At 40.8% G+C, this 24,742-nt stretch overlaps 1 protein-coding gene across 2 annotated transcripts; it reads left to right on the top strand.

The window, feature by feature from the left end:
- The first annotated feature begins 102 nt into the window (after positions 1–102).
- Positions 103–23,632, top strand: pik3r3b (phosphoinositide-3-kinase, regulatory subunit 3b (gamma)). 2 transcript variants are annotated; one of them, XM_050054383.1, is made up of 9 exons: positions 103–614; positions 10,080–10,215; positions 11,162–11,260; positions 11,658–11,838; positions 12,943–13,068; positions 13,176–13,495; positions 14,212–14,286; positions 14,505–14,675; positions 15,219–23,632. In XM_050054383.1, exons 1-9 carry the CDS (start codon positions 500–502, stop codon positions 15,415–15,417), a joined length of 1,422 nt encoding a protein of 473 aa, XP_049910340.1. In that variant the 5' UTR covers positions 103–499; the 3' UTR covers positions 15,418–23,632. The 2 variants fall into 2 exon arrangements, with proteins under 2 accessions (XP_049910340.1, XP_049910341.1); XM_050054384.1 differs by lacking the exon at positions 103–614 and adding an exon at positions 5,410–5,598.
- Positions 23,633–24,742: the final 1,110 nt, after the last annotated feature.

Consider the following 24,742-nt stretch of genomic DNA (forward strand, 5'->3'; position numbering starts at 1 on the left):
GTGTATCACAGATAGGCAACTTAAATTCCCCCCCTGTAAAGCGCAGCAGAGTGGTTTGTCCCAGCCCTTGTCAGCCTCTGCCAGCCTCCTCTTGTCAGTGCTCTTCTTAAAATGACGCTAGCAAGCCGACGGCACCAGCGGAGGAGAAGGAGAGGGGACTGAAATGTAGAGCTGGCATCTACTTTCCCACCGTCTTGAGGACGCTTTTATATACATATACACATATAGAGGGCCTTCATGAAGAGCCCCAAGTTATTAACACTATTATTATGTCGGAGGGAGCAGTTGCAGCCTGGTGCTTGCTGTACACAGTTCGTCTATTTATTCCAGTCTGAAGCAGGAATTCAGATAGAAGACTTCCAAGTAGGTAGATAGATTAGCTTATCTAAACAAGTGTTTTTTAAAACGTCGGTTTGTTTTTGTCACCCGCTCGCATTTTATAAGCTTTTTTTCCCCTTTTTTGTGGAGAAAGATTGTAAGGTAAAGCCACACGGAAGCAATGTATAATACAGTTTGGACAGCGGAAAAAGCCGGCGAGGAAGGAGACTGGAGGGACGTGATGATGCCCTACTCCACAGAGCTGATATTTTATCTGGAAATGGACCAACCGCCAGGTAAGCAGGCCTGTGACAGCAGAAGCTAATATTGGACATGGAAAGTTAGGCTGGAGCTAGCAGGAGAGGAGAGGAGGTGTCGGGTTTGGTGTCTGTTCAAATTGGTGGAAAGTTTTAAAGCTGCTGCTCACACCCCCCCGGCGGTCCTTAACGACATTTGGGTCGGCTTCCTCGAGGGATTTTACGTGTGTCTGCTCATGTACGGAGATATTTGTACGTTTATGGCAGTGAATTATTATTGCCATAGTTTCGACATTAGCTTAGCATTATACCTTTTTGTTGTTCTGGAGGCAAGCAGGTAACTTGAGCTTGAATAAAACGTTTAGCGGCGTTTTTTCTTGAAATTCAGCTGTGCTAACTATCTCTGGCCCCAATGACAACTCTTTAAACACATTATGCTCTGTGTGTCCTGCTCTCTGGTGCAGTCATTGTAGCAGAAATGTTCCTTTGTACGTGTTTGTGCTTATTTGATGCCTTAACACAGTAGCTGCAGCTCTCCAGACTTGTACTCGCAGACTCATACTGGAGACAATAGTCCCATATAGTCTGTACACAGAAGCAGCCGAAATCCTCCCCTGGCCATTTAATGTGGTATTATAAATGAAAGGCAAAAATGGCAGACATCGCACCCAGAATCATTTTGGACTAAAACTGCAAAAAACCCCAATGCAGTTCATTGTAGACAAACGTGATCCTTGAAGCCAGCAACTCATTTTTGCAAGTACCTGCACGTTTTTATCTGTTATCACTCCAAAATCAAAGTCTAGGAGATACCGCTCCTTTCGGATCATCCCGAAATTAGCTCTGCCCGGTGCCGTCAGCGGCAAAGGGGGGATGGGACACAGAGAACAGAAGGACCGGAATAATGAACGAAACCGTGGATAAAAGGTCCCGAGCATTTCATAATCATAACATCATTCACTGACACGCATGTATGCGTATTTGTGCCCCTTTTTACCCAACTGTCACCCAGAATTGAATATGTTTCTTTCATTCATTCCTTCATTCATTCATTCCTCGGCAATTGTGCCTGTGTCATTTGACTCCCACCCCCCTCTTTTCTCCCCTCGGTGCGCTGAATGGATCATGGCGCAGATGTGGGACGTTGTGTTGTTTCCAGGAGGCGCTGTTGAATGCAGTTTGCCCGGTAGCTCTGTCCCTTTTCTCCTCCTTTCTTTCCCCCCATTTATCTATTGAGATGTACTATATTCTGCAGCCACCATAAAGTGCAGTATTATGTCTTATCTTTGGCATGTTGCAGAGATGATGCAAAAAAATCCCCTTAGGTTAAGATGCTTTATCAAAGAAAGTATTCCAACCTTTCTACCACAGTGATTTAAACTATATTCAGGATGTATTTTCACCCGAAGTGAAGTTTGTAGGAGGAAAAATAATTTCTGCTGCATGCATGGCTACATTTTCTAGTCAGTTCTTTCATCCCGAAATGCAACATTGATTCTTAAATTAGAAGTACATTGAAGTCCAACTGAAGAGGACTGGTGCAATAGCTCCACTTTCCTCTGTCTGCTCATGTAAAGTTAACTCCTCCTTTTTTTCCTCCTGGCTGAACGAGAGAGAAATCGATTCTCGTTCTTTCTTTCTCCCTGTCCGGCGTTTGCTCCTTCTTTGTCTCTCCATCTGACAATCATTGTGTTAGCGCTACAGTAGAGTGAATGGACAGTGCTGCTCAACTCAATGCGTCGGGGATGTGAATGCAACACACTGGCTCTTTGCTGATGATTCACACACTTAACTGCTGCCGGACCTTGGGTTTTATAGCACCCAGAGCCAGTCATTCATTTAAGCATATATGGGGTCATTGTCAAGGCTAAAAAAAGCGTAATGATAAAAACAAAACTCTGCTATCTTGTGCTGTGCTGCTATTTTATCCCAGCGTAGCAAGCATTTGTGCTCATTCCATGCTGTGAGTAATGCAGTCAGCAGAGACTGATAAATACAAAAAGATGCATTTTGGACTTCTGGAAAATCAGGATTGATTCAAGCTTCTTGACAATGCAGATCGACTTTCTCTGCTCATACCTGCAGCGTGTAGTATGCTTATGTATAGGTCTTTTTGGTGTGTGTGTGCCTCACCTCTTTTGCTTGAATGAGCTCACCCTGTCATCCACTCTGCATCTTTTTGTTTAGCACATATATACCCGACTCTCAGCTTGTGTGCTCCTAAACGTATGCAGAGTGTGTATGTGTGCCTTTGTCTTCACATAACTGACATGTAATCTAAAGAGCTACAGGGACAGGAAAAAGGGGCAGAGAGACGGTGACAGAGAGGCTGAAAGAAGAGGGAAAAGTGAGACAACAGCAGAGAAGGAAGGAGGGATGACAAAGGGCTGAGCAGAGAAGTGAAGAGACGTTGGGAGAATAGAAGACGAGCGTCCCGCAGATGTTCATTAGAATATTTATTACACTGGAATTGAAATGTGAAAGCCTCAGTGACAGTTATAGCGTGTGTATCTGTGTGTGTAAAGGCGAGTGTGTGTGTGTGTGTGTGTGTGTGTGTGTTGCCTTTGTGTGCGGGGTGATTAGCACAGGTGGAGTGCCACTGCCCCCCCCGGGGGAGGGCAAAGCCTGCGTTTCCACTGGTAACTTTATGTGTGTGTGTGTGTACACATGCATATGTGGATATGGGGCACACAATGAGTCTCATCTTTCAATGGAAAATCACTGGGACATTATTGTAAAGGACCATACCAGAGCTTTTTGCATGTCTTCACTAAAGTACAGCATATCCCATGTGCTGCACATGACCTCCCAGTTCTCCCCTGTCCCAGGTAGTTTTTATTCACATTTCCCCAGCATGCAAACCAACTTGCAGAAGCTTGAAACCTCCTCTTATATGGCTCTTCATCGCAATTTATATCATGTCTTCATTTGATTTTGTGACACTGCGCTAATGTAGGGCAGATTTTACAAAGCTGTCTTCACTTTACTGCATTATTATACACCAGTAATGTTACTTTGACAATTAAAGCAGTAAATAACCAACTAATTGCTCACTAGGGACGATACATGGTCAAAAATGTTATCATCTTGTTATGTTTTACAAAATTCTGTTGTCCAAATCAATGATTTGGTGTCAGATGTAATAATTTTGTGACCACGTTCAACAACACCAGTTTAAATATTTGTCAATATAATTTTCTACGTTGTGCTGTATATTTGATAAATGTTATTGCTAATACAGTGATTTATCAGCCCTCCGCTGGTCTAAAATCAGGAAGAGATTATAGTAGATTTTTCCGCATGGCTGCACTCACCAGCAGAAGGCAAATTACACTGGAGAAGTAGACATTTCAGTTATATTAAATCGAAGTGATCAAAGAAATCCTTTTGACAGACATGGTGGTTACTGTTGTGGTTTTACAAATTTTTCACATTTTAAACACATTTCAAGTGCATCAAACAGCTACCTTGGAAGTAGAAAGAGCAGTTTAAAAAGTAAAACACTTTTTAAAAAGAGCCAAAGATACCAAACCAGCATTTTAGACCTGCTGCTGCTGATATAAATTACAGAAGCTGAGTGCGTCTGGGGCATCATTCATGCACCGCAGAGATGTCAAAGCCTCTTTACATACAGAACGTAATCATCATCTGCAGGATTGGATTGACATGTGGCCCATAAGAGACAAAATGTTTGCTGTCCATATGTGTCACTGAGCGATAAGAGGCTTTTATCAGGGTCATAATCTGAACATAAACAAAACATCATATCATCCAAAAGCATCGCAGAATACGCATCAAAAAATTCAGTCTGGATCCTGGAGATTTGTTTGACAAAAGAACCCCAACTTGAGGTCCACTTCCTTTAACCGAATCACAGTCTTCATCCACACATAGTTTGCTTGGTTGTCATTAAGATTGGTCTGTTGAAATGATGCTTCAATGTATAGCCAAGCGATGATCATAGAGGGAAATTTAGATTTAAAATCAGTATGACATAAAAGCTGATATGTATTTCAGTATGTTTTTGTCAAATTGTGGAGCTCTCAGAGAAAATGTTGAAGTGTTATTCAACTTAACACAGGCTTCAAATAATTGGACTTAATTAGCAGTACTTATGTTAGTGGGCTGGCAATTGTTTGAATGTTTTCAAGGCTGTGTGCTCATATTTTGTAGCAAAATCATGTTGGCAATAATACCAAACATTGTTTGGCTGCAGCTTCTTGAATGTGAGGATTTGCTGCTTTTCTCTGTTTTTGTATCATTGTTAATTGAATATCTTAATGTTCTGGACTGCTGGTATGACAAAATCAGATATTTAGGGAGAGCATCTTGGATTTTGATGAGCACCTTTCACTATTTTGTGATATTTTATGGACTAATTGATTGGTTTATAAATCAAACAAATAGAACAGCTGTTATTTTCAGAAATAATAACACGTAAGATTACAGTGTATATTTAGTTTTCAGATTTGTGTTGAAAGTATAGACTGACGTGGCTGAAATAAACCATGAATGAGTGAATAAATGAGTCTCTTAAAGACACATTCAGCTGCCAGTTGCACTGTGCTCAATAGGACGACCTGTTGATTTAGGGCTCGATGCAGCTCTGCTGTGTGTATGAGTGTGTGGTGTCCCAGAAGGAATTGATATACCACAGCATAACTCCACCCCCCTCCTTTCTTTCTTTCTTTCTCTGGTCAGGCACGCCCCCCATGCTGCCCCCTGATTGGCCGAGGGGGCGGGCCTCCATGCGGGGATTAGTTAGCGTGTCGTCTGTCTTTTAGGATCAGCCTCGCTCTGCTCTTTTCTTCAGTCTGACTGAGCAGAGAGCAGGAGGAGGAGGTGGCGGCGGAGGAGGAGGTAGAGGTAGAGGAGGAGGAGAGAGAAAGAGAGCACCAGAGAGAGAGAGAGAGAGAAAGAGAGAGAGAGAGAGAGAGGGAGAGAAAGAGAAGGAGGGAGGTGGGAAACAGCTGAGAGACAAGTGACAGCATGCAGCTAACGGAGAGTGTGATGTTGGAGGACGGTAAGAGATGGATTTGGTCTTTTCGTTCATTTTCCATGTAATGTCTTTGGTTTCTTTCTCGGGCTTCACTTTTCACTTTCCAAACTGTGTACAATTATTTGTATAGTTTATGAGCTCCACTCTTAATTTTTCTTATTTTTCTCCCCTTGCATGTTGTTGCAGATCCTTCTTATTTGATTCCTCTGACTACGCATAGCCTAAAGCTTTCACAGTGTGTGTCATCAGTTTGTTGCTTAGTGTGCTTTGTACAGTTTTTCAGAAATAGTCCTGCAACAATCAGTTAATCCACAGAAAGTTACATATTCAGCAAAAATGCCAAATACTCTCCAATTTCAGCATCTTAAATGTGATGATTTGTGATTTTCCTCAGTTTTATATCTTCTAATGTTAATGGTTTTGTATTTTTGACTGTTGGTCAGATAAAAATAGAAATTTCAAGATGTTGCATTTGCCTGTTGTAAATTGTGACTGTCACCATTTTCTGATATTTTATATACAAATGTAGCCTATGTCTAATATTGCAGCAGTCTGAACTCAGATTGAAAAACTAAGAGTCTTGCGCTGTAAAGCATCTCCATGTGTGAGAGGTGCATGTGTGTGCTTTCAGAGCCGTGACGCTGAAACACACCCACATACTGTAGATGCTCAAACACACACACCACCTGCAGCTCCGTACCTTGTCCAGATGTAAACTTGTGGAAACAGAACAGATTGAGGAGCAGGTTTCTTTGGAACATTTAATTCATGCCACATGCTTTGAGTTTTGCAGCGTGTGCAGTAATTTCTCTGGTGTGTATATGTGTATGTGTGTGTTTGTGTGTGTGTGTGTGTGTGTAAACTCTTGTTGCAGTAAAGGTCTTTGTTAACATGCAGTCACTGCTGTGCCACTGATCAGCTGTGTGCACAGGCATGATTTTTAAAGCTTGCTGTTTTAGATGACCGAGGCTCGCATTGATGCTTTGTGTTTGTCAAGTGTGAGTGTTTATCATGTGTGTGTCAGTCCGTGCTGACAGTCATTGTTCGGGGGAGCTGTGGGTTCCTGCCTGCATGTGTGATGACAAGTGATATCGCTGCGTGTGTGTGCGTGTGCGTGTGCGTGTGCGTGTGCGTGTGCGTGTGCGTGTGTGTGTGTGTGTGTGGCTGAGCGCTGCTCCTTTGTCTGTTGAGGGGGAGGGGGGAGGAAGGAGGGGAGGGAGGCTGCGCTGATGGTCGCCTTTGTTCACGGTCCCTCCTGCTCTCTAGTAGAATTTCATGCCTTAGTTGTGACTGATTTCTCTTAAAGATTTAGAACAGTATAGTTGTGTGATATGAATAGTTTTCATATTTTATGACATTTTTAGATTCTGTCCTCTTTGGTAGGACCGTTGTCATTAGTGAGTTTGACTTGTTTTATGCGGGACAGGTGTTTAAAAAAGCAGACTTTGCACAACAGTGTGTTGGAGCGTTTGGCTCCGTAGATGCTGCACAGGTTACTGACTGCTGGTTCTAATGCTTCAAGTGTCTAATGGTCCTTTGCAACAAAGGACTCTGTTGTGTGTGTGTTGTGGTCTTGTTCATTGTCTTGTTGTTTCTCATAGTAGTGCTGGTTCTTGGCTGTGTGGATTTAATAGTTTTATGCAATTTTATATAATCATAAATTATGTATTTCTTGGTTTTCAAAAACAATTTCAGCACATTTATTTACCATTTTATTGACTAATCTAGTAAGCAAAACAATATTTGTGTAATTGCTAATAAGAATAACAATAAGTTGCAGCCCTGGGGACCCACCTTTTGTCCTATATGATACTGTCCTTTGTGTTGTCCACATACTGCCACACTGCAAACAAACACACACAGAGTACAGTGTGTTTCAGTTATGTTAGAATAGTTGGAGCACAGTTTTTTGCTGCTACTTTTCTTCTGTTATTCTGAAAAGTTTAAATTGTGCAAAAGTATTTATTTATCATGAAGTGGATTTCCACTCTGTCTATCCTTGAAAGTGCACATGGACGTGTATGTGAGAGAGAGAGTCCATAAAGTGCTGACAGAGGGGAACAGTGCAGCTGCAAAATGACAGCTTTGGCTGAAGTAACTAACTGACTAACTGACTGCCATGGTGACGCGAAAGAGGAGGGAAGAAAAGGACGGGGAGAGAGAGAGAGAGAGGAAAAAGTGAGAAGGACAGCAGGGTTGAAGGAGAACAAAGAGAACAGGAGAGGGAGAAGAGCTGCCACTGTGTTACTACATTCCTCTGAACTGAAACCCATCTGCTGTGTGTGTGTGTGTGTGTGTGTCTGTGTGTGTGTGTGTGTGTGTTTGTGTGTGTGTGTGTGTGTGTGTGTGCCAATTATTTTTTATTAGTGGTCCAACCTCTTTTGATGAGGTCTTCTCAGCATGTAGTGAGCAAAAGGTCTGAGGCTGTTTACAGTTACCAATATTAACAGCACTTTCAGTAAATTCAGTCATAACACGCAGTGTCCTGTAGTGTCAAATCACACTCATTATAGGATGGCAGGTGTAGGTGCTCAGGTAACAAAGAGGATGAGCTACAGTGGAGTTTCTTTGTATGGGAATTTAAATAGCAAAAAACGACTCCAAACATTTTCTGTGCAGTTGTGACAAAATAACACACTTTGCATTAGCTATTTTTTAGTGCTTTTTGACAAGTTATACAAACAATATATACAGTAAATGCTGCACATTGATGTCCAAACCCGAGCTAAAACAGAGGGAAAATGGGATTTAAATTTCAGTTCAGTTCACTCAGTAGTCCTGAGTGAATTGACTCGTTATTATTCGTTTAGGATAGTGAGTTATGACCATGTTACTTCACATACACGGAGATCATATAGGGTCATCATTCCTCCAGCTGTATTCAGCTCTCCCTGTGCATTGTGGGAATTCCCCCGTCTGTTTCTGTCAACCATGTGTGCGTGTCATCTGGTAATTTGTGAGGCCAGAATGTTCCGGGACGCTCCAGCTGAAGGAGAACGCTCCTCCGGTGGCTTTTCAGGGTACATTCATCAGCGGACTTTCCCTCTTTTAAAGGACACCGTCCACATCAGTCCTCTGTGTGTGTGTGTGTGTGTGTGTGTGTGTGTGTGTGTGTGTAAACTGATTTGTGATGTAGGAGCTCTCCAGTAATTACACCGCTGTTCCTTAAACTGTATCCAGATGTGCCTGGAGACTTGTAAACCTTGGTCTGCTCCAATACGTGTGTGTGTGTGTGTGTGTGTGTGTGTGTGTGTGTGTGTGTGTTTTGGTATTGTGGGTCATATTCCGGCTAGCTCTGTTTGGCACACAGGATGGCAGCAAACACAAGAGCTTCTGTTTGTGAATGTTAGCATTCACTCAGGCTGGATTTACCTTCAGTTCTGCTTTGGTTGATATTATCCTAACTTAAAGTTGCAATCTGTGATTTAAATGTCAACAAAAGGGTCTCCCCATGTTTTTCATACCTAACTTTGTGAAATATAGGCTATAGCCTGTTTTTCAAAAAACAGACCTTTTTATTTCATTTAACAAAAGAATCAAAACTTTCCAAAAGTTTATTCATGTCTAAGTGTAAGCAGTTGCAAAATAGCTTTGCCTAAAACAAATAAAATCTGAAACTGGCAGAATTGTGATTTTAATCTGAAATTGACACTGAGCAACGTGCATTTCTGGTTTTGTGGATTGCTTCTTTGCCCCATAAAATCAATACACATTTAAACGAACCTAGCCAACAACCAATAAGTTTTTGTTGATGTTGTTGAAAATGAAGGGCATTAGTCATAGATATGATCCAGAGTTAAAACCAGAAGCATATTATATACAAATACAAATTTCTGCCAGATTTCTAACAGTATCTGCTGTGATAACAACTACAGAAGATTGACATTAGGTTTCCCTACAGCAGCTCAGTGGGAGGATGAGTTCAAAGACGAGGGAAACTCTATGAAAACAAGTGTTGGCAGTCATAACTAACTTCCTTCTCCCTCCTCAGGACCTAAAATCTCTTGCAGGCAGGCAGTAACTTTAACTATGCTTTAAGACTACTGAGTGTGTGTGTGGTGTGTGTACGGTTTATGACACAGAATAATTACTATGGTGATGTATGGGCTGTATTTGTCATGCCACTGTTTGCCTGTGTGATTAATAACAGTACAGTCACCAACTGCACCGCTGCTGCATTTGTGTGGAGATATAAATACAGCTCCTGTGTTATAATTTGCATATGAATTATGTGTGCATGTTTGGGGATGAATGGAAAAAAAAATCTTTTTGTGGTGCAATTGTCTGTGTATTTGGTCGCATGAAGCAAAGTTTCTAAAGTAATGAACTATCTGAAGAGTTTTAACTTGAGTAGTGCAGCAATGCTTCGCTTCCTCTCCATCTGCAGTCATGGATGGTTGAACTTTGCTGCAGAGCTGGAGAAAACACAAAAAGAGGCCCAGTTACACAGTGTATGTATACCAACTCTTTTTAATGGTAACATATTGTCTTTTTCTCTCCTCTAGCTCTTCCTCCCAAGCCAGCGAAGCCGCAGCAGCCCTCATCAGTCGGGGTGGGGGGAGGCAGCAGCAATGGCACCAAGGATGGAGGAGCAGGAGGCTCACTGCAAGAGGCTGAGTGGTACTGGGGTGACATATCCAGGTAATACACACTTACTTGTGTCTTAAGACAGCCATTCACACTCACGTTCACACCTGCAGACAATACAAAGTCATCAGTTAACCTAACCTGTGTGTCTTTGGACCGTGGGACGAAGCCAAGAAAACATGCAACATGCAAACTTCACACAGAACGGCCCCAGCTGGCAAGTGGGTTAAAATCCTAAACAGGCTTGCTATGAGGTGACAGCGGTAACCACTGCACCACTGTTATGCCCAAGTTATCACAGATCCTTTTTGAAAAACTGTAATTATCCAAAGAATTATTTTTAACTCGAAATTATTGATATTAAGTGTTACTGATTTTATCAATAGTGACATTTGCCTCAAAAATCTAGTATAAGTTGAGCTCTACCTTAGATATTTATTGTATGGAAAAGTATGTCAAAATGGTATTTACGATGGGGAGGTACATAGTCATAATGTAGTATTCAGTAAGTACTTTAAATATAAGATAATATTTTCTTGTTTTTAAGTGTCAGCATCGGCAGCACATAAAAGAACGGCTTTGATCAACTTGGGAACAGAAATCCTTTTCATAAAATCTGTATTTTTCTTTGTGTAAATCTGAAAAGTGATGAGTGTTGTGTTTAGGCTTTTGTCACTGCCTTACCTTCCTAAGTGCAGGTTAGCTCTCAGCCACAGTCCACACATACTCAGATGATAACCACACCTACAGTGCAGACAGCCAGTCTGCCACCTTTAACACACACACACACTCATCCAGAGCAGTTATGCTGCTGGCTGGGACCAGTCCGTCCAGTCACTCTCTATATCATTTAATTGACGCACTGTTTACTTTGAGGTGTGCGGCTGCAGGGAAAGCCCTCATCGCCTGCCACTGATAATTGGAGGCAGACCTTTCAAATGAACGCCATCTGTACACAAATCACTCAACCAACTCTATTCTCCTTTTGTTTTGTCTTCAGGGAGGAGGTGAATGACAAGCTCAGAGACATGCCTGATGGGACCTTCCTGGTACGGGATGCTTCCACCAAGATGCAGGGCGACTACACACTCACACTGAGGTAAAGTTTTAGTTAAGTTTGTATCGGAGTCATGAATGGAGTGTGTTTAAAACCGCAGGGGGATTTATGGAGGCTTGGGGGAGTGGTAGATTACTTCTTCTGCTCCACTTTTATGCAGCCATCCCTCTAGTTAACTACAGATTGAGGGAAATCATGTGTTGCGAAGCATTTTGCCCACGCAGCATCCTGGTAAATTGGAGCAAATCACCCACTGCCCTGGAAATAAAGTGCTTGAGGGGGAACTGAGCCTGAACTAGAAGCTGTTAAAGTGTGAATATTAAGGAGAATCCATCTATTTTGGGATGCATTTTCAGCATGTTTTACTATAGAGGTTTGAATATGGTGTCGATATGTACTCATATTCTTGCTCATATCCTTTTTTTCCCCTCATGTTCAGGAAAGGGGGAAACAACAAGCTGATAAAGATCTACCATCGGGACGGGAAGTACGGCTTCTCTGACCCCCTGACCTTCAGCTCGGTGGTGGAGCTCATCAGCCACTACAGACACGAGTCTCTGGCTCAGTACAATACCAAGCTGGACGTGAAACTCATGTACCCCATCTCCCGCTTCCAGCAGGTCTGTGTACACGATTACATGCATAAAATATTTTCACCTACACAAATTCATCCAACAAGATACACAAGACTGTTGTATTGTTATGACTTTAAAAGGAAAATTCAGGGTCTTCACAGGCTGGATCTTATTTTAATTAGCGATATTGAAGAAAAACCAGGACTTGTTGATGTGAGCTAGTGTCCATGGACTTATGTCCATGGTTTTTGAAAAAGAGGTGTGATGTATAGGCATACTGTAGTTTTGTGCACAGGTAATTTAACAATGCAGTGGATGACTTTAAGGGACTGATCAGGTGTGTTCACTTTCGTTTACTTTTCCAAATTAGTGGTTTAGAGTATTTGATTTAACTGCATTTGTTTAAAACCTGTCTGGTAGCTTATATTGAATTTATTTGGAGGCTGTGTCCTCTGGTGTTGGCACATCTCCTGGTCTGTGGTGATACAAATGTGATCGTCAGCAGTAGGGGAGAAATGCTAAAAAATACAAAATTTTCCTTTGAAAGTTTTGTCACTTCTCGATCTTGAGGATAAAACTCCCTCTTCCTAATTTTTCTATCATATTACTACATTTACAACACCTTTCCAACCAGTCTCCTCTTTAACCTCCCACCCCCACGTCCTGCATACCCGGTGGCTCTTGCTGGGTGTTTCCACTCCAAACTGCAGCGGCAGCAAGATCTCCGCTCACTGAAATATTGCCCTGTTTGCCGGCCCAGTGCCACGCTCCCTAAATAATTGCACACATCGGCGGTGTCAAAGGGCCGTTGTTACATTTATTCCCTTTCTCCCTTGTTCCACTCGTTTGCCAGGCGAGTCATTACTCAGAGCGATGCAGCATCTCCAAGCGTGCACACCTTGCCATGCACCCAGGGCATTGTGGGTGGTTAATTAACGAGCCTGTTCAGGAGTCACCCTCGCTAAGCAGAATCAGGGGTGAAGGGAGCAAGCACGCACATGCACTTTTTCCTGCGTCCCTAATTACAAATAGCTCTTCACTCTCATGTCTCACACTCACGCATGCAGCCTATTTTTCCTCTTCCTGATTTGGGTGTCTGTGCACTACTTTGTCTCTAAGGCTTTTCATTTCTCTTCCTTAAACCTTCAGGACCAGCTGGTAAAGGAGGATAATATTGACGCCGTGGGGAAGAAGTTGCAGGAATACCACAATCAGTACCAGGAGAAGAGCAAAGAGTACGACAGACTGTACGAGGAATACACCAAGACATCGCAGGTACACTTGCACTTACTCATTATGACGTTTTTATAGTTTTAACAGGAAAAAAAAAACACATTTTCCATCCTGCCCTCTCGCTAACCTCCTCTTCTCTCCCCCCTCAGGAGATCCAGATGAAGCGGACGGCCATCGAAGCCTTCAATGAGACCATCAAGATCTTCGAGGAGCAGTGCCACACGCAGGAGCGCTACAGCAAGGACTACATCGAGCGCTTCCGGCGCGAGGGCAATGACAAGGAGATTGAGAGGATCATGATGAACTACGAGAAGCTCAAGTCTCGGCTCGGAGAGATTCACGACAGCAAGGTGCGGCTGGAGCAGGACCTGAAGACACAAGCCATGGACAACCGAGAGACAGACAAAAAGATGAACAGCCTGAAGCCCGACCTCATACAGCTCCGCAAGATCAGGGACCAGTATCTAGTGTAAGTGCTGAAGACATGATTGATTATTACCATAGCAGGCAGGCAGACATGAGACCTGGGTTGAACTTCTGGTTCAGCTCAGGTCTCCTGGCACATGTCAAAGTCAGCCGTGTGAGTCTGAAAGGGGAAGAATTTTTCCAGTTTACTTGGAAACCCTGCTGTCATGCTGTCCTCAGACAAGGTACATACATAGGATATGAAAACATCCAACAAGCTGTTGAGCATGTACACATCAGCTCTAACCAACTGTTTTTGGGAGTTATAATTTTGTGTTACACACACTTAATCTACACCTAGGAGTATATATTTGCCTGAATTAGCTGAAATATCTGACAAATCAAGCCACTTAATCACAGTAATTATCACATAAGATATGACAGAGGTCGATAACACAGTGTATCATCCCATCACCCAGAGGACATTTTAGTCCCAAGGCCCAAAATAAACAGACGTTCCATGACTGTCACGCTGCTCAATTAGAAACTTGTGTTTTCCCTTACTAAGGGTTCAGCCAGAGACTTCCTGCTGCATTTCTAGGAACAAGTCGAACAGAATTTCAGCAGAGCTGGCCTCATTCTTTGAGGACATTTGTTGGAGGCTCGCTGATTTGGTGTCTGTCCAGTCTTATGTTTGTTTGCTGCATCATAAACAATGTTGTAAATGAAACGAGCCTTTCAAACTGATCCTAGTAGTAACAGTTCTCTCTCCCTCTCTAGCTGGCTCAATCACAAAGGAGTTCGTCAGAAACGAATTAACGACTGGCTGGGAATCAAGAACGAGAACACTGACGAGTGAGTTTCTACTTTTGAGTTTTTCTTCCTTTGCTCTGCCAAACCTTCCACTGAAGATACAAATAAAGGGGTTAACACCATTACTGTACATATGTCTACACGCACAGAGTAACTGCTGCATTACTTTAAATCTGTCCTTATTTAAAGGTCGGAGAATAAATAAAGTTCCCCATGTTCATCATGTGTCTCTTGTTGTGTAACTGTCTGTGTGGGTGCAGAGGCTACTTTGTGAGCGAGGAGGATGAGAACTTGCCTCATTACGACGAGAAGAGCTGGTTCGTCGGGGACCTGAACAGGACGCAGGCGGAGGAGCTGCTCATTGGGAAGCCAGATGGAGCATTCCTCATCCGAGAGAGCAGCAAAAAGGGCTGCTACGCTTGCTCTGTAAAGTGAGTATGCACAAGACATGATTTGAGCGATGTGCACCTGAAGTGTCAAAACTATTTCCACTTTTTGAGATGTTACATCACACACAGTAACATACACATTTTGAGTGTAGAAGTACACAAGACGTCGTACAGGTTTTTGTAATATTTTGTTTTCCTTCATTTACGTGAACTGTCATTGATTGTCAGCCTTTAAGAGACATGCATGAATCATTGTTTTTCTTAACAGTGATGTTTACCATTAATTACCATTAGCCTGAGGTTAGTAGGTCAAATAAAATGACTATTTTACAACTGTTGTAACTTTGTAACTCAAAACACTCTGAGGAGCATTGCAGTTTCATTCTAGGAAATAATAGAACAAAGGCAGTTTGAGGAAATAATCTGAAAATGTGGAAGGAAAACATTTGAATGGTGTTTTAAAGTGTGTCTGTACATGATTGACTGGAAGCATTAGATTGTGTTAACCGACAGGAATCCCTCCTGAATGATTTTTAAATTCCTGACCAGCCAGCTCGACTAGATCTGTCCTCTCTGTGTCCTCAGTGTTGAAGGTGAAGTGAAGCACTGCGTCATCTACAGCACACCCCGCGGCTTCGGCTTCGCTGAGCCCTACAACCTGTACAGCAGCCTGAAGGACCTGGTGCTCCACTACCACCAGACCTCCCTGGTGCAGCACAACGACTCGCTCAACGTGCGCCTCGCATACCCCGTCTACGCACAGATGCCCTCCGGACGCAGATGAACCCCACCCACCAGGCCACACCCCCACATAGACATCAAACCAACCCCCTCTTGGGGAAGGGAGAACGGGGAAAGTGAAGGAAGGAAGGAGGGAGGGGGGATTGGTTGAAATACAAAGCAACCCCAACACCAGACCCGATAAAGATAGAAACGAATTAACACTTGCTGCAACACACACGTCAGCCACCTTGGAGTTATATATTTTTACAAGAACAATTTCGGAGGGCATTCTTTCTAAAGACTGCTTGATTTGCACAAGGAAGTTTTAAATGTTTGTGAATGTGAAAAAAAAAAATACGCGACTGAAGGAAGGAAAGAAGGAAACGAAGTAGGAGACTTCAGAGTTTCAGGTTGACCCCGCTGCTACCTAAACTCCAGCTCAGACTTTTTACCAGAAACTCAAAAACCACGCAAATGATGACGAAGACAACAACAAAACATTCCCATTTGAAATCTTTTTTTTTTTTTTTTTTTTTTTTCGTTATTTTTATTTTACACCTCAGATGGTTATATTAAGACGTTTCTGTTTTCTGGAGTCGTTTTCATGTTTCCGATGTTTCCTTTGGTTTCTCGTAGCTTTGTTTGTGGTAAATGCAAGAGGAGATGATGTCAAGTGTCTGTTCTGTCCCTCTCCGTACGAAAAGCAAAAATAATGTAGCATAACGAGACAACGAACACTTGTTTTATGAAGTGTTCCTCCATGTAGACTGCTGCTGAAGGGTTTAGGGGGAGGGTGGGGGAGTCAAGGGGGGAGGGTGGGGCACAAGCGACACATACAGTTTTGTAGTCTTAAAAGAAGGACAAAAGGCTTGCTTTTATACTAACTGTAGAGGGGATTTTTTGTATTACTTTTGCTTTGCTGGAACATAGTTTTTGTCCTCTTTTTGCCAATGTGTAAATGGCAATGTCACAGATCAGAACCAGAGACCAAAGTTGGTGTGGAGAGGGAGGGGAAGGGAAGGGGGAGGGCAGAGAGTCAGTGTGTGTTTCTTAGGGGTTTTTTTCTCTTTCTTTTTGTGAATGGAGAAAGGAATGAAGAAAAGCAAACGAATGGTGTGTTTGAGACCACACATAAAACTGAGTTTTGGGCCACGTACTTGTGCACCAAATAGCCTTTTTGGAAAACCAAATGGTACGTAAACAGAAACGCCAGGACCTTCTGTAAATACAGATGGCCAAGTAAGAAGCACTTAGACGAGTCCCATGTGTGGCCTCAGCACTCTGTACCTTACTCTGTGACTCACTCACCCAGCTTTCCCTGTGTAAGTCAGTGGTGAAAAGACAAAAATAAAGCTAAAATTATCAGTTGACTAATTAGTCAGTCAGCCAACAGAAGAATAATTGGCACCTAAAATGATTCAGACTTTTAAATAATTTTCTTGATTGTGAGGATTTGCTACTTTATTGTATGGCAATAAAAAAATAGCAATTTTATGACATCACATTGGGCTTTTATGACATTATATAGACTAAAGGGTAATTGATTCAGTTAGATGAAATTATTAGCTGCAGCCCATGCCATTTTGTAATAGTTTTTTTTTTTTTTTTTTTTTTTTCCGGTTTTCCAGTTCTGGTTTGGTATTTTTCTGATGCCTCACATGTCTACTCTCTGCCTGGAATGATAAAATATTTGCTTAACTTTGGAATCCAGTAATTCCAGACTTAGTTCCTCCGCTCTGCTCTTCTTTGCTGTCCGCTGGAAGACTGAGGCAGTTCCTGGAAATACTGGATTTTAAATACTTGTATAGGGAGCACTGTGTGACCAAATCACAACATAACATACAGAGTGCTGAGGTCACAAATGTCTCTACACTTTAACCAGACAAAAAAGGTTACACATGGTCAGATTCACCAAAATCGTCCTTTTAAAAGCATAAAGGAAAACAAGTCTGACCAGAGAACCTGAAACCCATTTTATGTGTGGTTTTAAAAAAAGAGTGAGAGATACATGAATATATGCTTATGACTGTGGATTGAAAAACTGGGACTGTTTGTGTTGTTTGTTACAAAACCCTCAGAAATAATAAGCTTTGATTAAAAAAAAAAAAAAAAAAAAGTTCTATGTGTAACACAGCGAGCAGGTAGACGGAGGCAATGTCCCGAGCTGAAGATGCAGGCTTTAGAAGAAAATACTGAAAACTTGAAAGAACGTGCAATCTAGCGTTGTGTTAATGTAGTTCAGCAGTCAAGCAGAGAGACGCACTAAGGTCCGAGAGATAATCAAAGTGCACAGTGAAGCTTTTGGAGTGAAATTCAGTTTTGTTTGTCTGATTGCTTCGTTTCCTCGTTTGTTTTGTTAAATTTGTCTTTTTTTAAAAACACAGAACTTCTTGCCGGTGCTTGACTTTATAACCAGTGGAAGCATTTTCTGTCAAAGACTAAAAAAGCATCACACAATAAAAAATATCTTCAAAAACTGAAGAGAAAAACACAACTAAGTTGCACTCTATTCTTCCTAGGAATTTGAAACAAATCTGTATTACTGATTGGCTGTTGGCACGGAGATCATACTCACCCATTGGCTGTTCCTTTTAGGAGACACGTCTGAGATGAACGAGGTCAGCGTTGTGTCTCAGGGGACCTGGTGTCCCCAGACAGTCATCCCGCCGCTGCCTGTCTGATAATCTGCAGCTATTTGGAGAATGAAAAGGAAAGAGGGGGATGATATCTTGACCCTGGTTTATGGCAAACAAAGGCAGCTGTTCTTAATTCATCCCCTTTCTCTACACCGACACAAGCCTGTTTTTTTGTTGTTATTTTTTTCTTTTGGAGGGGGGGGGGTCCACAGGAAAACATTTGTGAGGTCGTCTACCAAAAACCTCTTTTGAGAGACACTGGTTACAAAGTCAGACAAAGCACCCTCCCCTCTTTGTCGTCTGCGGTGTTTTTCACAGTATGATAAGCCAGCATCAGAGTGTATGGGCCACACACACAGGTACGTCTGAAGCAGTGTATCAGGTTGTAGGAAGAGGGCCATTGTTTGAGAAACTGCAGCAGAGTCATTGTGAGTGAATGATACAACCTTGGTTGTACCCACCATGTGTTTATCTATACCCCCGTCTCAATGTCCTCCTCACACTCCACAGTGTAGTAACCCATGACAGTATCACCGTTATCTACCCCCACGCACACCACGCCCTTGATATCGTCTGCTCACATTAGGTAGATGAGTTGGGGGAGGCGTGGTTTGTGGACCTGAAAGCCATTGATAGGAAGCGGTCTCTCCTCAATCAGTTTGGGTGTCCTAAAGCCGGCAGTGCTTAATCCAATTTGGCCTGTTCTCAGATTGCCGATGCCGACTGCTTCGGTAAATTTCTAAAAATTTGTCTAAATAAAATGCAAATCGGATTGTGTTTTCATCCACACAAATATTCCTGAGAAGGCGTAACAAGATCAAAGAGCACAAGTAACACTGGTTCGTCTTGGCATTCTGTTGCTGCTTTCTGTAATCCTACATTTTCGTGCATGTACAGAAGCAAAATTGGCAATGTCACTGTGTCAAAGACACAGTGACATTCACTGTGTCTTTGAGAAAAAACAAACCAATAAAAACCAGAAATCTGTTGGAATATTTATAAAGACGAGGTTTAAATAATGCCAACGGAAACATTACCACCCCAGCCAAGTCTAAAAAGGTTTTGGTAATATCTTTTCAAATTGATGCCATCTCCACTTTGCTCTAGCTTGTGCCAGTTCAAATGCACTAAAAGGTGGATGGAAACAAACAGTACTTAATGTCACTTCCAGGTCTGTGTAACAGCATCCATGCTAAGGAAGGTCGGAGTAACGTACGTCCTAAAAACAAAAAGTAAACAAAGTTACATGAAAATGAATAAAAGCAGTAAATTATTAACAGAAACTTTTAATGCAGTTGACGTATTTGACTGAGCAACAACTGTAGAAATCAAATCAGTTGTTTTGCTTGTGAACAGGCTTAATTGGATTTAGCATGAAGCATACTGCTGGTCCCAGTAGTCCCTCTCTACCATCCCAGTCTAACTAAAGCTAAAGCAGGTACGGAGGAAGAAACACAGCGTCGTCACAGCTGGACGCAGCAGCTGCAGCATAAAGGACGTGGTGGCATGTTGGCTGTGTCCTATTTCACGGGCCACTTTCAGATTCAGCAGAGAAATTTGACTTTCTTTTGTCCAAATTCAGGAATTCGTAGATAAATATCACCATTTTTTTATGTAAACTCTGAAGGGAGTTTCTCAGGCGTCTTTATTATTATTTTTTTTACATTTGTTGCCCTGACAGACTTTTCTCCTCTTTGCGTGTTATGATTCTTTGTATTGTTGAGGCCCCCTATATCAGTCCAGACTTGGCGTTCTGCAGTTTTGCAACTCCTTTCTTCTCACACAAACTGTGGCTACAAGTATTACCACGATGCTTCAGGGTAAACAAGTTTTAGCTTTTTCACAGATATCCAATCCAGTGTTTCTGGCAAGCATCAGACCCATACGGATACCATAATGCACTGTGGATACAGACAGGAAGTTGCAAGAATTTGTGATGAATCTTCTGCTAATAATCTTTGTGGAGGAAAAGGTTTAGGCTTCCCCTGCCTAGCCGCCGTCCTTTAAAGTCATCTGCCTCTGAATTGGGACACAGCCTTTATTGTGTTTTGTATCTGCTGCTGTCCGCCTGTGATGACGGTCTTTGTTTTTTCTCTTGGACTAATGGGGGACAGCAGGGCGGGGTTTGTCGATATAATCTTGAATGTACAAAAAAGGATCACTTTGGGTCCAAAGCTGTTTCTTTCTTCCTGTTTTTTAAGCACCACAAGTCATGTTCGTCCGTAACGGAAACAAGATGATCCTAAAACTCAAGGTGCTATCGGAAATGCAGGCCCGTTCGATTTGGCAGACTTTTGATGTCTCCTTCATAACATTTCCGGTCATTAACCCTCAGGTGTTTCAAGTTTACCGTAGAAATGACCACACAACAAAGCCAGCGATGTTTAAAAGAAAAAAAGGAAAAAAAAGAAAACAACTAAATCAGGGTTTTTTCTGCATTGATACTTAAATCACTCTCAGCCGATTAAGCTAGATTCCCACGACTTTGACTTTTGTAGTGTCCTCACTTCAAGAGGCTTGTTCCTCACGGCTTCCTGTAGCTTAGACACAGCACCATCACCGAAAGGATGTCATAGTCTTTCCTTCCCCTCCATCACCACACAGTCTGACGGTTTGATTTTATTGTTTTTATCAGCTGACTTTTGTTTTTCGAACGGGGAACTCAAACCCCCCTAACTTTATTACTTGAACTATATTGCATTGCTCACTGTTGAATGTCTTTATATGAAAATATACATTTATTAAAGGAAAAAACAAAACAAAACGAAGAGTTCCCTTTTGTTTTATGGTGAGCAGGGCCGAGGTTTTTAGAGTTTTATGACAGATGTACAGTATTCGTTACAGGCAAACATAGAGCTACTTTAGGAGGGAAGGAGGCGCTTTTTGAAACTTCTCAGAGATATGTTCGGATCTTTACCTTCACACAGGGCTTGTCTGAAATTGCACACATTATCATCTACAAGAGACTTGTGTTAATATTTACCCATGATGTACTGTATGCATCATGAGTCACATTTACACGGAGATGTCGTATCTATCATATATATAAAGCTAAAAGATATTACAGTTTGAAGGGTTGTTTTGAGTCGTAGTCGCTGTTCTTTTGACTGTTGTCATTTCCCCCCCAAGACATTAAGACCAAAGATTTCAGTTCTTGTTAATCCTTCAGTTGTTGATCATTGGAAGTGGATGTTTCAGTGATGTTTTTATCTCCATTGCCTTGATATTACCACAACTCAGAAGATAAAACCATGTCGTGTGAATGAGTGTCCCGTACAACTAGCTAGGATCGTTGGTTGATCTGTTCATTTATGTTAAAAGAGTTTAAACAGGTACACTTTGTGACACGTCAGGAAGGATCCATTTTTTGAAATCCTTGTTCAATGATGTCCCAATGTAAAATCAATCAGATTGAACTTGATCTGCACTCTTCAGTTTGTGTGCCGTTGGTAGAAACTGACTTCTGTTGAGGATTTTAAAAAAAAAAAAAAGAAAGAAAACGACCAAAAGTCACAGCTCTCTCACTCATGCTACTTCATATATTTGCACATGATGACCGTAGCTGGAGTTTAGTTTGGTTTGCAATTTGAAACTTTTCTATTTCTGTGTTGAAAATGTCTTGCGGAAATCTCAAATTATTATTCATTTTTTTAAATGGGTGGCAATGTATTTTGTTTATCTCCTGTGCACAAAAAAATCAGTTACAAAGAACACCATCCACATGTTGCTATCTTGTTAAGTTTTGGATCTTGTTTTTTTTTTTTTAATTTTGGGGCTCTTGTACAGTTTACACTGATTTAATTAGACTTATGTCCACGTTTGGTGCATTTTAAATTCTTATCCAGCTCGCAATTTGACTTAATTTTAAAGCTTGAATTGCTGCAGGAGTTTTTAATGTGTGAAGTGGTTGGTTGTTTTACACCCCTGATGTAATATCAGTTTTCAGTAATGATAAATTGACTTTGAGATTTGAGATTTCTGCAGGACGATTTCCCTTCGTGTCTCACTCCACCACAACATGCAATATTCCCTTTTCTGTCAGCCAGGGGTTTGTGATGGAGGGTTGCATGTTTTCCCTCAGGTGCATCGACCCCCACAGGACAGGTGTTTCTGAATGGGCAGGGGTTTCGCTCATAGTAGTACTAAGAACAGGCAGGAAGAGAAGCAGTTAAGGAGCGTTAGTGGGACAAACCAAAATATCTGTTTTGTCAAGTTTACTTTTACAGACTGTTTAGTTGAGTTTTCCATTTGGGAAAATTCAACTCTAACTCAGATAACTCCAGGAAACAGGCTTAGGTTCATCTCTCAGAAAATAAAGGTACAATATGATTCAAACAAAGGTGCAGTCTCTGTAACAAAAAGGTACAAGAAGCCTGTTGTTACCTTTCTTTCTGAGTGTTTATACTCACTACCATCCCAGGACTGTTAAAATAGCAACTGTCTGTTGTTCCTCTACTACCGTTATTACTACAAATACTACTACTCACCCTCAAGCAGATCTGCAAAGTTTTATTTGCAGCCAGGTTTGAATATGTTTGTGATTCTCAGCGAGGAGTCGTGTTGTGTTCTTACCACTGCTTATCTGATCACAGTACCCAGCACAGCTTCGAGGAGTAACAGCTTCTTATATATATGAAAATAAAGAACTTTTAAAAAAACTAACTAAAAAAAAAAAAAGATTAAAAAAGTGTATATGACACCCACCCCTTCCCTCCCCTCCCTGTACCCCTTTTTGACATACGTACAGATCCAGCATGCATATTTGGTACTCTTGACTGTTGTTTTTTGTGTATAAAAGAAAAATGGTAAAAAAGATGTCTTTGAAAAACAACTGTTATTTGTCTGTTAATGGTGTATTCAGATCTGAATTTGATATAGCAAATTTAACATCACTGCTTACAGCTGAAACAAGTTACAGTCCTTTTTGTGTCAGTTGTATAATGCTATAACAACGTAATACTGAGAGAGAGGACCATTACTTTATGGAAATGTTTGTCAACTGTTGGCACAGCATATTAACACAAATGTTAAAGAGCTTTGGGTTTTGAATATTTCTGTCATTATTATTTTGAGTTTTCCCAATGTCACAGATCATGTTCTGTAAACTGTAGTTAATGTTGTCTTACGCAACTGAGCCATGCTCTTCAGGCGCATTATGTGCCATTTCAAAATCATTTTTGACTTTTAGGTAAGATCATCGCCTTCAAAGGTCAAAATTTGTGAGTCAAGTTTACCAAATTTCTCAATAGAAAACCTTCATGCAAATTTCATATCCTCTGATGGCAACAGTTTCCTTCAGCTTTATGTTAACGTTGGTGTGACCAGGCCCAAACACTCAACTGTTCAAAATGTAAAAGACATAATTCAGACTTATGTGGTACATCTGTTTGACTGAGTGTAATCGGTCTCTTTCTCAGTGTTACCCTCTGCCATACCTGCTACTGGCTTCTCTTGGTATTCTCTCTTTGAAATGGTTTTGGCCAATCACAGTTCACTTTACTTTCTCGTATCGGTTGCAATAGTTTGTTGGTTGTAGATTCTCCATTTGTTTATGAGCTGAACTCATGTACGTTTATCAGTGGAGCTCCACCATATTCAGTTCTCTTGCAGAATAAAGAAAATATTTTGTTCAAATACAAACCATTTGTGTGTGTATTTTATTATGAGTCACCTGGTTTGACTGTTCCTGCACACTTTATAGCTGATTACTTCTCAACATTATGTATTATACACTATAGGAAGATTCCCAGTAATATCTTATATTTTACACAGAGATATGTCTGCATATTATCTCTATTGGCGGATGTATCTTTAAAGAGCAATGTATACTGGCATTTTAACAAACTGATGATTTTTAAAAACTGATAGTAAATTACACTTTTATAAGATGCAATGCTAAGACTCTTTAATAAATGTTTAAAATTGATTTTTAATGGTAAACTATATTGGCTTTTTTAGGACATATTATGATGACTATATTTTTTTAAGGCAAACTATACTTTGACTTTTAATGACATTTCTATGACAAACAATACTATGTTTTTTCTGAAATGCTTGCTGATATACTATACTACTGTATTACATATTTATGATTTTTTTTTATGACGTGCTTACTATACATCACAGTATTATCATATTTTCAGGTTTTGCTATACTTTGACTTTTTCATAATTTCTTTTTTGCAAACTATAGCAAGATTGTATATGACATCTTATACTATGACATTTTATTTACAATTTTATGGCATATTATACTATTACTTTTTTTAACAGCATTTTTATGGTAAACTACACAATGACTTCATGGACATTTTTGACATTCTATATTAGGACATTTTTATGACATACTATATACTGTGACAATTTTATGATTTTTTCTATTTTATTTAAAACTATACCATGGCTTGTTTTAACATTTTATGACACTTTTGTGATATATCATACCATTATCATAGTATACTACTAAATTTTAATGACTTTTTTGTGGCATAATATGATGTATTATTACACTTTAATGGCAAACTATACTGTGACTTTTCATGGCATTTTTTGACATAGTATACTACGACTTTTTTATGATCCACTTACATTTTTGTGGCATATTATACTATCGATCTTTTGACTTACTATAATGACATTTTTTTGTGACAAACTATAGTATGAATTTTTTATGATTTACTATATCATGACATTTTTTGTGACACATTATACCAAGATTTTTACTTAAATGCTACATTATGACTATTTTGTG

Source organism: Epinephelus moara, chromosome 10 (assembly GCF_006386435.1).
Source record: "Epinephelus moara isolate mb chromosome 10, YSFRI_EMoa_1.0, whole genome shotgun sequence".
NCBI classification, from domain to species: Eukaryota; Metazoa; Chordata; class Actinopteri; order Perciformes; family Serranidae; genus Epinephelus; species Epinephelus moara.